General features: G+C 36.4%; 1 protein-coding gene across 2 annotated transcripts in view; it reads right to left on the bottom strand.

Moving 5' to 3' along the window:
* NF1 (neurofibromin 1) overlaps positions 1-15,732 on the bottom strand; it is a 301,105-nt gene that overhangs the window by 26,088 nt on the left and 259,285 nt on the right. For both annotated transcript variants that reach the window (XM_011993097.1, XM_011993098.1), the window contains 11 exons: positions 13,666-13,859; positions 12,254-12,394; positions 11,823-12,102; positions 11,157-11,371; positions 10,862-10,923; positions 10,596-10,710; positions 9,938-10,039; positions 8,128-8,268; positions 4,788-4,914; positions 2,164-2,295; positions 1,115-1,250 (listed from right to left, as the gene is read on the bottom strand). In XM_011993097.1, the coding sequence (XP_011848487.1) occupies positions 1,115-1,250; positions 2,164-2,295; positions 4,788-4,914; positions 8,128-8,268; positions 9,938-10,039; positions 10,596-10,710; positions 10,862-10,923; positions 11,157-11,371; positions 11,823-12,102; positions 12,254-12,394; positions 13,666-13,859 (1,645 nt within the window). The remainder of the gene's footprint in view (positions 1-1,114; positions 1,251-2,163; positions 2,296-4,787; positions 4,915-8,127; positions 8,269-9,937; positions 10,040-10,595; positions 10,711-10,861; positions 10,924-11,156; positions 11,372-11,822; positions 12,103-12,253; positions 12,395-13,665; positions 13,860-15,732) is intronic.

Here is a 15,732-nt window from a genome sequence, read left to right as displayed (position 1 = left end):
AAAATTAATAAATAAAAATAAAAATAAATATGTTTACACTGTAGAATGGCTAAATCAAGCTAATTAACATATGTATTACCTCATATATTTATCTTTTGTGGTGCGAATACTTAAAATCTACTCTTGTAGCAATTTTCAAGTATAAAATGCATTGTTATTAACTGTAATAATGCTGATTAAAGATCTTGAACTTATTGCACTGATTTTTTTTTAAATCAGAAAAAATCAAGTCTAAACAGGCAACTGTTTAAAAACCAAGAAAATCAGACATTAATTTATAGTTTTGACAGGGGAACACAGGCAAACTATTTTACTCTTTCTATAACAAAAAGGGCATATCTCAAAGTAATATAATAATGGGATGACAAAAGTAAGACTACTGAATACCAAGTACGTTTGAAAAATTTTTGCATACATTGTTAGAATCTTAAGGAAATTGTTGAAGTCTTTTTATCAAAAAGCAGGATGTTGATAAATGGAATTATATGAGTTTTGCGAACAGAAGATAACTTTTCTACATTCAACACTGTCCCTAAACCTTAAAGAAATTTTTTTTAGTTGAAAATACAGAAAAATCCCCCAACGATGCCATTTTCATGAAATTTCTCCAAATTATACTGAAAAATATATTACCCAAAACCATGTATAACAGATATAATTTTGACCATCTAAATCTACATTATAGAAAACTTTAAATAACATTAGTGTGATATGAGTAAATACAACAAACGTGTTAGTATGTCTGTATTTTTACAAATCTGTATAGATTCGTTCTCTATCCAAGCACGTAATGTGTTGTTTATATTTTGCGTTAGTTTTTTTCCCCAGGTCCTTTCCCCACAACCTAATATTTTTCAAGAGCGTCTCTTTTCATTGTTCAATTGGTCTGTGCTTCAGAGGCAAACTAATGTTAACATTAGCACAATTAGACTGGAAGAATAACTTTCCTACTAACCCACATAAAATACTACACATTTATAAAATGAGTTTTGACTTACACACTCTTCCTAGGCCAACTCTAGATTTCTCCCATATTACCTTCTAGATTACTCTGCTGCTTGTCTCCATTAGTTGGAACATTGAAACTTGATTATAGGAGAGTAAATCCACTTACCTATAGGTAGGATCACCATGATGAATGGGATATGTATCCATAGGAACATTTTCCATTGAAACATCAGTAAGAAGAAGTGACTTTCTATGTTTTAGGCTGCAGCGACTTCGAACTTCTTCAGACACTGTAAGTAAAGCTAAAAGGAAAATGGTGGTAGGTTAAAAAATTTAACAAATCACAAGTGTGACTTAAAACAGGATGAACTTACAGTCTCCTAAAGAGGATAATACCTGTTAAATGTGCACATATTTTGGAAGACTACATGAACATGAAATATACAAAGAGATTTAATAAGCATCTTTTATTTTCCAAGTGTTTTAATGTACATTTGATTTTAACAAACACAAAGTAGGCAGGGCAGGTATTATTGAGTGAGAACAAATACAGAGATGTTAAATGATTTGCTCAAGGTGATATGGTTCAAACAAAAAAGTTGAACAAACAGACGTCTGTGAAACTGAGAATCAGCACTTTCCATCAAACAACTACATTCAAGAATTGTACATAAGTGCTAAGTGTTGCTGAGTAGAGAAACAAAAATCAGATAAGAGCAAACAGGAAGCTTTAATGGAATGGTGGGGATAGGGCAGACATTCCAGATAAAATCACATAAGGAATGAATATTGAAGAGGCAGTCACTTGTAGGAGATGGCAAGTAGATTAGCTTAAAATAGCTCATCCATTTGGAGTGGTGATAAAAAATGAAGCTCATGAAATTTGGAGAAAGATAACAGAACTGAGAAGGCTATTTAAGGGCCCAGGATGCTAGACTGAAGCATTCAGATTTTATGACGGATAACAGAGAGCCGCTGTTGTGTCTTGAACCAAAGATGACCAAGGGAACACATTTCAGATTTTAATGGGAATTAAATTTATTCCTACAGAAAAATGTTCTGGCAAAACTCTCAAAATTTTAATCACTAAAGGACTAGATTGTGAACTTTCTACTCTGCCAAGCAATCGCCAAAAACCTATAGGTATTTGCACTTTTGGGGTGATCCTTACATATAGCTGTACCAAGATTAATTTTGTTTATTTTGTGTTTTTACCTGCTAAGTAGGCCACGCTCTGTGTATTCACTTCAAATTTGTCACAATTCCTGTGTTTGTTAACCAGAGTTAGTAGTGTATGTAAAATTCTGACTGTTCTTGCAACAATGGCAGGTGAAGGATGCCTGTACCCTACAAAAAAACAAACAAACAAATAAGAATTAATTTTTTGAACAAGTATCTGCTGAGGTCTTCTTCCCTGACTTTTGACTAACAACTCTGCAAGGAAAGGAAGTGTAACTCCTACTTTCCAAGAATAGCCATTTGGGAAGGTAAAACATACATATGTGAATGTGAATAATTAACTATGTATAAGATTAAGTACCAAAAATGTGTAGAATATAATAATATTCCCTAGAACTCTATAGTACTCCAGGAAAAGGAAAATTAAAAAACATGATAGTCTTTCAGACCTTCTATTTCCTAAAGCAGCACAGGGATTAAAAAAAAAAATCTATGTATTAGAATTCTCCTTAAGATTTCTTTTGAAAATAGAGTTATTTTACAAAAACACTTTTAATTAAAAGAAAACCTGATGACATAGGAAGTATATGCTCTAACAGCCCAAAAAATAGGGTTGATTAGAGGATAAATTTGATCTTTGGCCAGCTTTTAATCATTAATGCTACCCCCATTTAAAAATAGGTGATTTGAACATGGAAAGTATCTGGTATTCTTGTCTTTTAAGACAGAGTCTCACTCTGTCACACAGGCTGGAGTGCAGTGGTAGGATCTTGGCTCACTGCAACCTCTGCCTCCCAGGTTCAAGCAATTCTTGTGCCTCAGCCTCCTGAGTGGCTGGAACTACAGGTGTGCACCACCTCACCTGGCTAATTTTTGCATTTTTAGTAGAGATGGGGTTTCACCATGTTGGCCAGGCTGGTCTTGAACTCTTGGCCTCAAGCAATCCGCCTGCCTCAGCCTCCCAAAGTGTTGGGATTACAGGCGTGAGCCGCTGTGCCCAGCCTGGTATTCTTCTAGATATAAAGAATAAGTAAGCACTTTATTAGCCCAGTTGCAATTACTTATCTTGGTATCCTTTAGTAAGCGTAGTATTTTTTGAGAAATCCCTACTGACCTTAGAGATTAACACTGTCAATATTTTTTGTAGAAATTTCCTAAGAAAGTGAAATCAAATGCATACATTCATAGTAGTGGGTGTATGCATCTCTCTCTCTCTCTCTCATAAAAACTGGGGGAATCTCCATGGTCCCTCAAGCCTAAGATTTAAATTGATACAAAATTGTTGACTCAAGCTATAGCTTGAATCTCTATTGTGGCCAAATCCACTGCTGAGACCACTGGGGTTCATGCCAGCTCCTTCTCCCAGGTCTTACTTTACCCTGCTTTGCTTCTGACCCACCACTACATGCTGTTCCTATTAACTGCAGTCTCTGGCCATGACTGCCCCATGTTAATGAACCAAAGTTAACAGGCTGTGAAGTCAGCAATGGGGAATAAAACCAGGTTAGGAAGTGAATGAGCTGGCTCTGAGGAATAGCTGGAGATCACTGGCTATAAGCAATATAGAAAGGGGTGAGGATAGGGTACCAGAAAGGTGAGATACAATGGTATAAAATAATAGTATTAATCAACAATAAACTATAAACAGGTTGAAGAAAATCTGTGATCAAATCTCTTAACATTTTCTAATATAAATTATTCAAATAACACTCAGTGATTTGCAGTCTGTTTTATTTTGAAAATCAGTAAGATACTTAGGTATTGTTACTATTAATAATAATACAGCTATTATAAGACTCAGTATGTAGGTTTTTTAGGAATCAACTCTGTGGTCTTTTTTTTTTGAGGCAGGGTCTCACTCTGTCACCCGGGCTGGAGTGTAGTGGCATGATCATGGCCCACTGCAGACTTGACCTCCTGGGCTCAAGTGATTCTCCCTCCTCAGCCTCCCAAGTAGCTGGGACTACAGGCATGTGCCACCGCACCTCGCTAATGTTTTGTATTTTTTGTAGAAAGGGGGTTTCACCATATTACCCAGGCTGGTCTCAAACTCCTGAGCTCAAGACTTGATCCTTCTGCTTCGGCCTACCAGAGTGCTGGGACTACAGGTTTGAGCCACCATACCCAGCCAGAATAAACTCTTTGATTTTTCAGGCAAATATGATATTTGATATGGAAATGAGGCTCTCATAAAACACATATCGAACAAAACACAACTCATTAGGACAGATATAGTTTGCATTTATTTATTTATTTATTGAGACAAAGTCTCACTCTGTTACCTAGGTTAAGTGCAGTGGTGTGATCATGGCTCACTGTAGCCTCGACTTCCCAGGCTCAAGCAATCCTCCCATCTATGCCTCCTAAGTAGCTGGGACTACAAGCATGTGCCATCGTGTCTGGCTAATTTTTTTCTGTAGAGATGAAGTCTCACTATGTTGCCCAGGCTGGTCTCAAACTCTTAGCCTCAAGTGATCCTCCTGCCTCAGCCTCCCAAAGTGTTGGTATTACAGACGTAAGCCACCACACCCGGCCTAGTTTGCATTTAAAGTAAGACATATGGGCTAACTTACTTCAATTTATTTCAAGTAATCACTTACTCAAATTACTTCTGGTTTCTTAATACTATTTCATAAAAATATTCTAACATAGGCTTTTACCTTTTAAAAGGTGTCCAACCAATGCAAAGTTAAAGTTAGAGTTGAAATTGAGTCCAACAAAATGATCCATTTGCTTGCAGTGCCACTCCAGAGGATTCCGGATTGCCATAAATACTTCCTCTGGACTCTATTAAAGATAATCATGAGATGGTTGATGAGGTTCACCCAGTAGCTTTCTTTAAAGGCTCACTTAATTGGTTTTTGTGTTCAATAGTACGACAAGATAAGTAATCCTTTCAATCTGAGAGAAATTATTTTCAGTTGACTGCAGAAAAACCACAGAACATTTTAGCTACTACAAATTAACTGGTGCAAGACAGTCAAACATATGAATAAGAAGATGGTGGAAGATGAAATCACTTTTATTTACAATACAAAATAAATAACTGTCAATTTACATCCTGGTGACTTTTAACATGCTTATTAACTCTTGATGCCTAGCATCCTAAGGGCACCAGAATCAATATTAGCGCCTGCTACTGGGCTGTTCTGAAGATGAAAATACCGAGGCAGACGCCCCATTTGCAATGCTCCATTTGCAAATACTCTTTTTTTTGAGACGGAGTCTCACTCTGTTGCCCCGGCTGGAGTGCAGTGGCACCATCTTGGCTCACTGCAACCTCCTGGGTTCAAGTGATCCGCCCACCTCAGCCTCCCAGGTCACTGGAATTACAAACACGTGCCACCGTGGCTAATTTTTGTATTTTTAGCAGAGACAGGGTTTCACAATGTTGGCCAGGCTGGTCTCAAACTCCTGACCTGAAGTGATCCTCCCAACTCGGCCTCCCAGAGTGCTGGAATTACAAGCATGAGCCACTGCACCCAGCCAATCTGCAAATATTCTTAACATATAAATAGCCAACAACTAGATATCACTGACCACCATTGTCCCAAAATAGTTCTAGAAAAAGGGCAATGAGAATTAGGAAAGAGGGGTTCTAGTCTCAAAACAGATGTACAAACATGGGCAAGTGACTTAACTTCTTAGTTCCTTTCTAATTTGCAAAATGGAGGTCTGATTAATAAACTCCATAAGACCTCCTACTCCTAAAATTTTGTGTCCATATATCTCAGACCCATAGCTGTTTCAGGTTCACACTACATCTGGTAGTCTGAACTAATAATGTTTAGACCAAGTATCTTTACACTTAAAACCATAATCCTGTTCTTTCTACCCACAGTTCAGTTAATTTCACTTCAGGCACATCTCATTGTATATACACATTCTTTTAAAAACATTCCCCTCTTTTCTCCTAGACACTTCCCATTTTTATCCAAAGACAAAAGGGACATAATTTCACACTATTTTATTCTCTCCTCTATTCTCTATGAACTAAAATCCAACCCCAATCAGATCTCCATTTTACAAATTAGAAAGGAACTAAGAAGTAACTTGTGTAGGGAGACCCCTGAAACTACTGCTACAGAATCAAAGAGGAAATGCTCCTGATTATTGTAAATACAAAATTGCATGCAGGATTGTGTAAAGCCAATGCCAGGATGGACTGCCAGAATGAGCCAACAGCATGTGATGTGCTTTCCCCCTGCAGAGAGCCTATGAACAGATGTGCAGTCAGGGAGGTTTCACATCACCAAGATTCCTATCCCAGAAAAGCAGATGTTCATAGCTCTAGGAATGGAATGCAACCCTTGTGGAGAGCCTATAAACGGACACATGAGGGGTGCCTGTTCATATGGATAAGATAGGGCTATAAATGCCCTCATCTTGCCACAGCTCTTCTAGGCCTCTTTAGGGTTAAGGCATACTCCCTTCTGAGAATTTCTGGTCTAACAGGTTGTCTAGCTTCACATCCTGTTTCTATGGATTGTTTGTAACCAGCTTTTGCTGCAACTGTTACTGCTGATTAATATCTTACTAATCAGAGGTTATGGAGAGACTGTGCTTCTGTTTTAAGGCTCTGTTAGAAATTACTGATGCACACACTGTATTATAAATTCTTATCTCTGTATACTGTACTTCTGCATACAGATACTATGTTAAAGAATTACTTTCACCCCATGTGACCATCTCACCTCATAATCAAATGACCCTAAATCCCTCACTAACCTACCCCCGCCCTCACTAAACTTAATAATAAATGCTGGTACATCCAGTGCATTGACGGCATCACAGGACCAGAAGACGGTGACCCCCCTGGACCCAGCTTTCACTATCTTGTGTGTGTCTATTATTTCTCGACCTGCCAATCTGCCTGGGAACAAAGAGTGAGCCCCGTTGCATTGCAGGCTGCTGGCCAGATCCCACAACAAACTTGCCCATGTTCATATATATATACACATACACACACACACCACTAGCACCCCTCCTAACATTTATTAACCTTAACTGGAGTTGGATTTTATATATGTTTTTTATATATATACATACACACACACACACACACACACTTTATATATGTATGCACATACATTACATATATGTGTGTGTGTATAATATATGTATACACACATTTTTTTTTTGGAGACAGGGTCGCGCTCTGTTGCCCAAGTTGGAGTGCAGTGGTGTGATCTCAGCTCATTGCAAGCTCTGCTTCTCAGACTCAAGCAATCCTCCTACCTCACCTCCCAAGTAGCTGGGATTACAGATGCATGCTACCATGCCCAGCTAATTTTTGCCTTTTTTGTAGAGATGGGGTTTTGCCATGTTGCCCAGGCTGGTCTCTAACTCCTGAGCTCAACTGATCCACCTGTCTTGGCCTCTCAAAGTGCTGGGATTACAGGTGTGAACCACAATTCCTGGCCACTAATGGTATATTTTAAAGTAAGATTAGACAGAAGGAAAAAACTAGTAAAATTAAGTACCCAAAAGTTTGCTTTAGACTCTCCAGCCTCCTTATCTACTATGAATTATACCTATTTTTCATTAAGTGGCATTATTAAGTAAAAATAAGATTACTTTTATATTATTTCTTCACTTGTGAAATGGGTGGCAGAGAATGCTAACCTTTACCTTAAGGTTATGAAAATTAAAAATAATAGTGCTTAGCATATAGCCTGGCATGGTAGCTATTAATATTATTACCATGTATTATTTATCCTCATTCTGTAAGGATAATCATGTATTATTTATCCTTATTCTGGAATTCTACTAGTATTAGGCCAGTACTTTTTTTTTGCTATTTTTATATAAAAAATACGCATTTGAGTTTACATAGTTCTTTATGAGCTGGTAAGGAAATATACTCGCAATAAGTTACATTAAAGAAATTCATATTTAAGTTATGGACTTCTTGTGATTTTAAAAGAATAGCAACAACAAAAGATGGAAGAGTATTCTAAATTTGAGTAATCTAGGAACCTCAAGGGAAAGCTTGCTTACCTTGTCATTGAATATACGGAGACTATCTAAAGTATGCAGGTTTTGTTCAAGAAGTGCTGTGCCTGCTGAATACAAGTTGACTTCATCAAGCTGCAGCACAGCCACAGCTACCCAAAAGAGGGCTTTGTGCAGAGGTGAGTCCTGGCAAAGGAGACACGTTTGAGGCTAGTAAGATGAATCATGATGTAGTCTCTTTCAAAACACACTGCAGTAAAAAATAAAGCAGCTTATCTTCCTAAATTACCCAGGTTTTCTCTTTTGGGGAAGATAAAGATACAGGTAAGCTCTTCACCTTTCCATATGTATAACTAAAGACACTGTTAGCTGGACTGAGAGCATTACTTAGCACCTCCTTTGACTTCTCCCTGTTCTTTGACTTCTAAATCCAGTCACCAAGGTTTGTCGATTCTTCTAGAGTAGTCTCTTTTGTATCTGTCATTTCTTTCTTATTGCTAATGACATTACCACATGCCAACCTTCTTTATTATAAAGGTGGATTCTTTTTACCTCAGTTTCTCCCTACTCTAATCCACTGTGCACACTATCACCAGGATCTAAGTCCTGCTTTCATCACATGACTTCCCTGCTTAAAAACTGTACATTTCCAAACTCTTTTCTGAACAATGTTGAATATGGGATGAGGTCTATCCAGTCCTCACAACTTTCCCTCTCTTGATTCCTTTGAAAAGTTTCTCCATTACAACTGGAATGTTCTACCCACCTTCCCTCCATTGTCCCGGCATTCTTGTGCAGCTCTCTCCCCTTCTCTCTACCTACATTAACTCCTATGTTTCCCTTTAACTTTAGTTTAAACTCTGTCTTTTCAACTTCTTGTCACTCTTAACCAGTATGGTAATCTCTTGCTGCTCCGAATTAAAAGCATGTATTATTGGCAATCCTTATTTAGCACTGTGATATTAGGGAAAATACATGGACTTTAGAGTCAAATAGTATCGCATTAGAATCATGGTTCTTTTATTAGGTATGTGACCTTGGGCAAGTTATTTAGCCCTTCTGAGCTCATTTTCACTTATAAGATGGGGACCAGAGAACCATTTTGTATAATATAAAATTAGGATGTTTGTAGACAAACCAGGAATATAACAGGTATTTATTTCTCTGTTATCTCTCCCAAGTCTGGCATACCTTTGTACTCAAATCACAGAATTAAACTGGAGGGTAACACTATGCCATTATCTAATCTAAGATTTTTCATTTTATTAATACGAAAACATGATGTCCAGATATATTAAATATAAAAATGGGTTAAGCTCAGATGGCCACATCATTTTACTCCTTTTAAATGTCATCTTCATTTGGCACCCAAACTCTTATGATGATCAAGTGTACTTCTCTCAGCTCTAATTTCTCCATAGTAATAATCACTAACATACTATGTATTTGGTTTACTTTATTATCCACTCACTCCCCAACCTCCACACCCACCCCAGAAAGTAAGCTCCATGAGAGCAGTGAGTTTTATGGGCTTTGTTAGTACTCTATCTCTAGCGCCTGAAACAGTCCTTGGCAATAGCAGATAATCAATACTTATAAGATAAAATAATTAAGAATATATACCTATCTTTCCTTTAGCACTGATGAGACAAAGAACTTATAAGCACTTGAGAACATACTAGCCATACTTACTCTTCTCCTAATATAACTACTTCAAACAACTAAGAGGTTCTACTTTAACTATAGCTTTTTCATTATAACTTATTCTCATCTTATTTTCTAAACTCTTTGAAAGAAAGTAAAATTCAACACTGATACCCAAAATGAATGTGCTCATTTTCTGTACAGTAATTACCTTATTAAGAAGTGGCTGTAATTTGGTTAGTGCTATTACTGTAGCTTCTATCAGAACTTGACTGTTGTAAGTATCAGGTCCTTTTAAGCAACTCTCAAGTGCCTTTTAGGAAAACAGAATTTTTTATTTTACTTTCATTGAAATAAAACATTAACTCCTAAACTGAATCTCAGAATGAATTCAGGAACATTTACTTATTTAATAAATGCTAGAATGATTTCTAATGCTATGGTGATCTTCGTAGCTAGCTTAATGTACATTTGTTTTCTTACGTGTTGATATTTCTACATTATAAGAGTCAGACATTATGATAGTAATTACAAATTAAATAATTTTATACAAGGCTATAGTCTTACCATATAATTAAATACTTTGAAAACTGGTAAAATACTAAGTGTACCTGCTTAGCAAAAGAGGCAACTTATTTTATTTTAAAGACATCTTCCTTATCGAAGTAATCAGAGTTTACAAATAAAGACAGCTTCTTTAGAGAAGACTTCAAATAATTACAATAAATAATCAAAATACATTTTAAAGGCTTAATAAGTAACATATATTTTATTGACCTCAAATTTAAATGTCTTTTAGAAAAATGAAAGATATGCTTTACAACTTGAGAACCATAAATATTTGGGAGAAGTGAGGGTGGAACAGGTACCTTGCTAAGAATACGGATAATCTGCTTTATCTGCCCATGAGACACTCGTTTGCTAATACACCCAAAGACAACAAGAGCTCTTGGTTGCAGGGATGGATTATACTGGAATGCAAATCTGCAATTAAAAGATCCACAGAACTTATAAAAACCTTTGTGTTTATATATACTAAATAATAAATTATAAATTATAATATTGATCATACAGTAACAGCTGCATTTTCAACAATACACATATTTTTACAACTTATATTTAATTTGGGATATACCTTTGAGCTAGTTCTGTCCACTGGTCCAGCCACTTGCACGTTGGAATATCTCTCATGCACGCCTAAAAAAGGGGATACTCTGAATACATATGTGCATAAATGTTTTTAGAACTGTTAAATGTTTACTGTGATGTCATTAAATGACCTATCTGTTACCAATAACACAGTCCATCCAGTGTTTTATTTAAGCATTAAGTGCAAAATAGCACAATAAACCAGTATTTCTTCTATATAGTATTTACATATTTTTTAAAAAAGATTTTAACTTAGTTTCTTATCATTTTGCCTTCTCTACCTCCATGATCTCCAATAAAGCTTCTGTGACTGTTTCCAAGGATGTCAAAGCAAAAGTCTCTCTCTCATAGGAGCCAGGAGAGAATGACCTGTCCCGGTAACTGGAACGGAAGGCAATGACAGCAGCTGACTTGACTTTGCTAATGCCAAACAGCAAGTAAAATTTGGGTAATGAGAATTCTGTCAGACTGAGTCTCAAAACTTGCTTGGTCTCTTCTGTAAGAGAATAAAGGAACAAGTAAAGACAGAAAATATTACTTTTTAATTTCTAAAGTTCCATGCTTCATTTTGAATTTAGAAAATCTGAATACCATATAAAAATTACATAATCATGCTCCCTAAATCAAACCTCTAGATACATTGTATTAATGCTTCTTGCTTCATTTATCTACAAATTAGTGCTAGTAATGGAACATGGTCAACTGGCACTGAGTATTCTGCTTATGGGATAACTACAAGGGTCTACACGACAAGTATGCTTTATTATAGCTTGATATAGAATGGAAGTAATTTATTTTCTTTTTGGTAATATTGCATATCATTACCACAGGCTTAAATTAGCAACTTGGTGTTAGGGCACCAACATAAATAAGATAATCCATATTGATCAGGTGAAGTAAAATGGAGAAAGGAACTGGTAAACACAAATTCCTTTCCGAGAACTTACCACTAAAATGAAGCTGTGAACAAGTACACAGAGAGTGAATGATATTAATGACCAGTCCATGTGTGGAAGCTCTAAGGGAGAGCGGACCTGTGGCTACTAAGAAAGTAACAACGTGGAAGAGGTAGGGAAGATGAGCTGCCACATCAAGGGAATTGTTGAAGGACAGCATCAGCATGTAGCGTGCTAAAATAGCAATATCATCCCACATAAGATGTTGTTCTAAAGTAGGAGTTGGAGATAAGCATGTCTTGTCAATTATTTTGCACATCCTTCCAATAACCTGTAAAGAAGCAAGATTTTTTTTTTAAAAAAACATGGGACTAAAAGTTTTAGAACAAAAGAGTTCAGTTTAAAAGTAATTACAAAACAAAAAACCTCCTGATGATAAAACAGATATGCTATAGTACAGAGGGCAAAAGAAAAGTGATTACCTTGCTTGAAACCAATTTCACATTTCCAGAAGCCAAAGCTACAGCAGTATCTGCCATCACCTCAGCTTTTATTGATCCCAAGCCACCTGTTGCACTGGTTTTGATGAAACTGTCTAGTACAACATCAAGCAGATCTGTAATCTAGTTGAAGAAGGAAAATAACATGTTTTTAATCACTCTACCAATTTTTAATTTAAAAATATTCATTGGAACAGCCTAATCAATATGAAAATTCTATTTTACCTGAGGCCTCAAAAATACTAGATTTTATTTACAGACCTGTCAGTAAATACAATTTATTATAAAATATTCAGGAAAGGATGAGTATATGTATTTGATTCCTTCAGAGATTAAGAGACTGGCATTCAAAAATTTTAAATCTCTATCAATACTATCTTCAGTCACTTGCAAAGTATCTCTGTGCTTTTCTAAGACAGTAATGTAGGATCAATATAAAATAGTTATTTGAAAATACAGAGCTGGGTGCAGTGGCTCACGCTTGTAATCTCAGCACTTGGGGAGGCTGAGGCAGGTGGATTGCTTGAGGCCAGGAGTTCAAGGCCAGCCTGGGCGACATAGCAAAAACCCATCTCTACAAAAAAAAAAAAAAAAAAAAAAAATTAGCCAGATGTGTTAGTGTGCACCTGTAGGCCCAGCTACTTCGGAGGATGAGATGGAAGAGTCACTTGAGCCTGGGAAGCAGAGGTTGCAATGAGCCGAGACTGTACTACTGCATTCCAGCCTAGGCAACAGAGTGAGACCCAGTCTCAAAAAAAATAAAATATAGGAAATGACATCAAGTACCAAGATGTTTTCTAGGGCTGTAACACTGGCTCTAAGGTTATTTCAAATTATTTGGAAGAGCAGCAGCAGTGTTTGAGTGAGGACATTATTTCCTTAATTGATTACTCTGAAGAAATGATATGCCTAATTCTTGTCAGATAAAAATAAAATTTACATTATATCCTATTTTAATACTGGCATTCTTATGTAGAACTATAAATGAAAGCAGATGTCCCAAATAGCATCAATAAGAAGAAACATCTACTGACACCTTTGAAATGTAGAGAATTAGAATAAAGCACTATTTACTAGAAATGTCATCAGATTTCTACAGTTCTATATTTTATATATATAATATAAAAGCTAGGTATTTGCACAGTCTATAATTATGCCAAGAAGGAGACTGTGCAAATCACTAACTTTTCTCTGGCTCTGAGATATGCACTAGACATTTACAATTTTGAATCAGATGAAGAGCTGGGTGAGTGTCTACATGCTTTCTGAAGGAGGAAATTGTGCTTTTTACAACTCTATCCCTAGTATCTGGGGCAGTGCTTTGCCCAACATGGGCACCAGATAAATACCTGCATAAAGGAGATACTAGATAAATATTTGAGCAAACTCAATACCTGCCCAAGGCTTCCCCATATTTTTGCTTGAATAGATGGGTACATCTGTTTTTCATTGATGGTCATTGTTATCAGCTTGTCAAGAATAGCAGTAACTCTTTGTCGTTTGGCATCATCATTATGCTTGCAAAAACGAACTAGATTTGACAGCCATGGAGTCATGTATTCCAAACAAAGGTGTTTCAATTCAATACCTGGAAAAAAATACACTATTAGCATGTGATGGTCAATGAAAATCACATCAACAATTATTTAATATTAAGAATTCAGGGAAAAAACGGTAAAAGGTAAAGACCATTACCTAGAATCAAGCCTGGAGAAAAGAGACTTGGCAAATATATTTTTGTAGAGGTGAAGAAAGAACAGTCCTTGAAGAAAGTAATTTTAAAAGCCAGTAAGCCAATTTTTGAAAAGTTTTGTCTTATTTTCCTCCATTTTAGTCCTTTCTTCTTAAAAAGTTGTTTTATTCTCATTATAAAAGGAAAATGTGGTAATCACAGAAAGTTTGGTAAAAGGAAAGCATCACCGCAAAAATGAAAACTGTATTAACATCAGTGTATCATCTCATCTCTCCTCAGGCTTTCAAATTTATGTAGACTTAATGTACATTTATGTGTGTGTACATAAGTATAATCCACTCTCACTCCCCCACAAAAACTGGGATTATGTTATACATGCACTATGCTCTGAATATTCTTTTCAGTGATTACACTTACATTATTATTATTTTTTGAGACAGTCTCGCTCTGTCACTCAGGCTGGAGTGCAGTGGCTTGATCTGGGCTCACTGCAACCTCCACCTCCCGGGTTCACGCCATTCTCCTGCCTCAGCCTCCCGAGTAGCTGGGACTACAGGCACCTGCCACCATGCCCAGCTAATTTTTTGTTTTCCTATTTTTAGTAGAGGCGGGGTGTCACCGTGTTAGCCAGGATTGGTCCCGATCTCCAGACCTCGTGATCCGCCCACCTCAGCCTCCCAAAGTGCTGGGATTACAGGAGTGAGCCACTGCGCCTGACCTATACTGAGATTGTTTATTCAACATTACAAATTCTGTGAACTTTTTTTTAACTTACTTGAAAAAGCTTCACATTTATAAGACAAAAATTGTACAAAAATTTATACACTTTACCTAAAGTCTCAAAGAACTTTTAAAATTGTAAAATGTACACAACATAAAATTTACCATTTTAACTATTTTTAAACGTACAGTTCCGTGGCTTTACCCATTTTTAAGGGCACAGTTCAGTGGCACTGAGTACATTCAAATCATTGTGCAGCCATCACCACCATTCATCTCCAGAACCTTTTCATCTTCCAAACTGAAATTCTGTAACAAAGCCATTTTTTAATGGCTTCATATTATTGCATCAGATGGAGAACCAATAATTTAATCAGTTCCTTATTCTTTGACTTTTGGCCTGTTCATTTTTTTGCTATTATGAATAATATCATATGAAGTTCTAAAGTAGGCAAAATAAATCTATGCAATAGAGGTCATAATAGTGTTTACTCTTGCTGAAGGGAGGGTACTGAGTATATCCCTCTGGATGCTGGAAATGTTCTGTCTTGATCTGGAGATACTTTCATGATGTATTTGCGTGTAAAAGTTCATCAAGCTGTTGACTTAAGATCTTGTACTTTACTGATAAGATATACCCTCAATTTAAAAATCTACATAAAAATAATGCTATAATAAACATCTTAACATTATTTAGGATAAACGCTAAAAAGCAGAATTATGAGGACAAAAGGTATGAATAGTCTTAAGGTCTTGTTATCCACTTCCAAATGCCTTTCTAGAAAAATTGCCCATACTCACAATTCCACAGACCACCAGGAATAGATCTTAAAAAAAAAACTTTGCCAAGCTGATAACTAAATATATTATCTCACTATTCTTTCAATTTGCTTTTATTAGTGAATTTCTTAAAATATAAATATATATACTTTTTGAGATGGGAGCCTCACTATGTTGTGCAGACTGGTCTCAAACTCCTGGGCTTAGCGATCCTCCTGGGTAGGTGGGATTATAGGCATGCGCCATGGTGCCTGGCTTTTTTCTTTTT

This window comes from Mandrillus leucophaeus, unplaced genomic scaffold, assembly GCF_000951045.1.
Source record: "Mandrillus leucophaeus isolate KB7577 unplaced genomic scaffold, Mleu.le_1.0 Scaffold425, whole genome shotgun sequence".
Lineage (NCBI taxonomy): Eukaryota > Metazoa > Chordata > Mammalia > Primates > Cercopithecidae > Mandrillus > Mandrillus leucophaeus.
The sequence above is the reverse complement of the archived record's forward strand: the minus strand, read 5'-3'. Positions and strand labels throughout refer to the sequence as shown.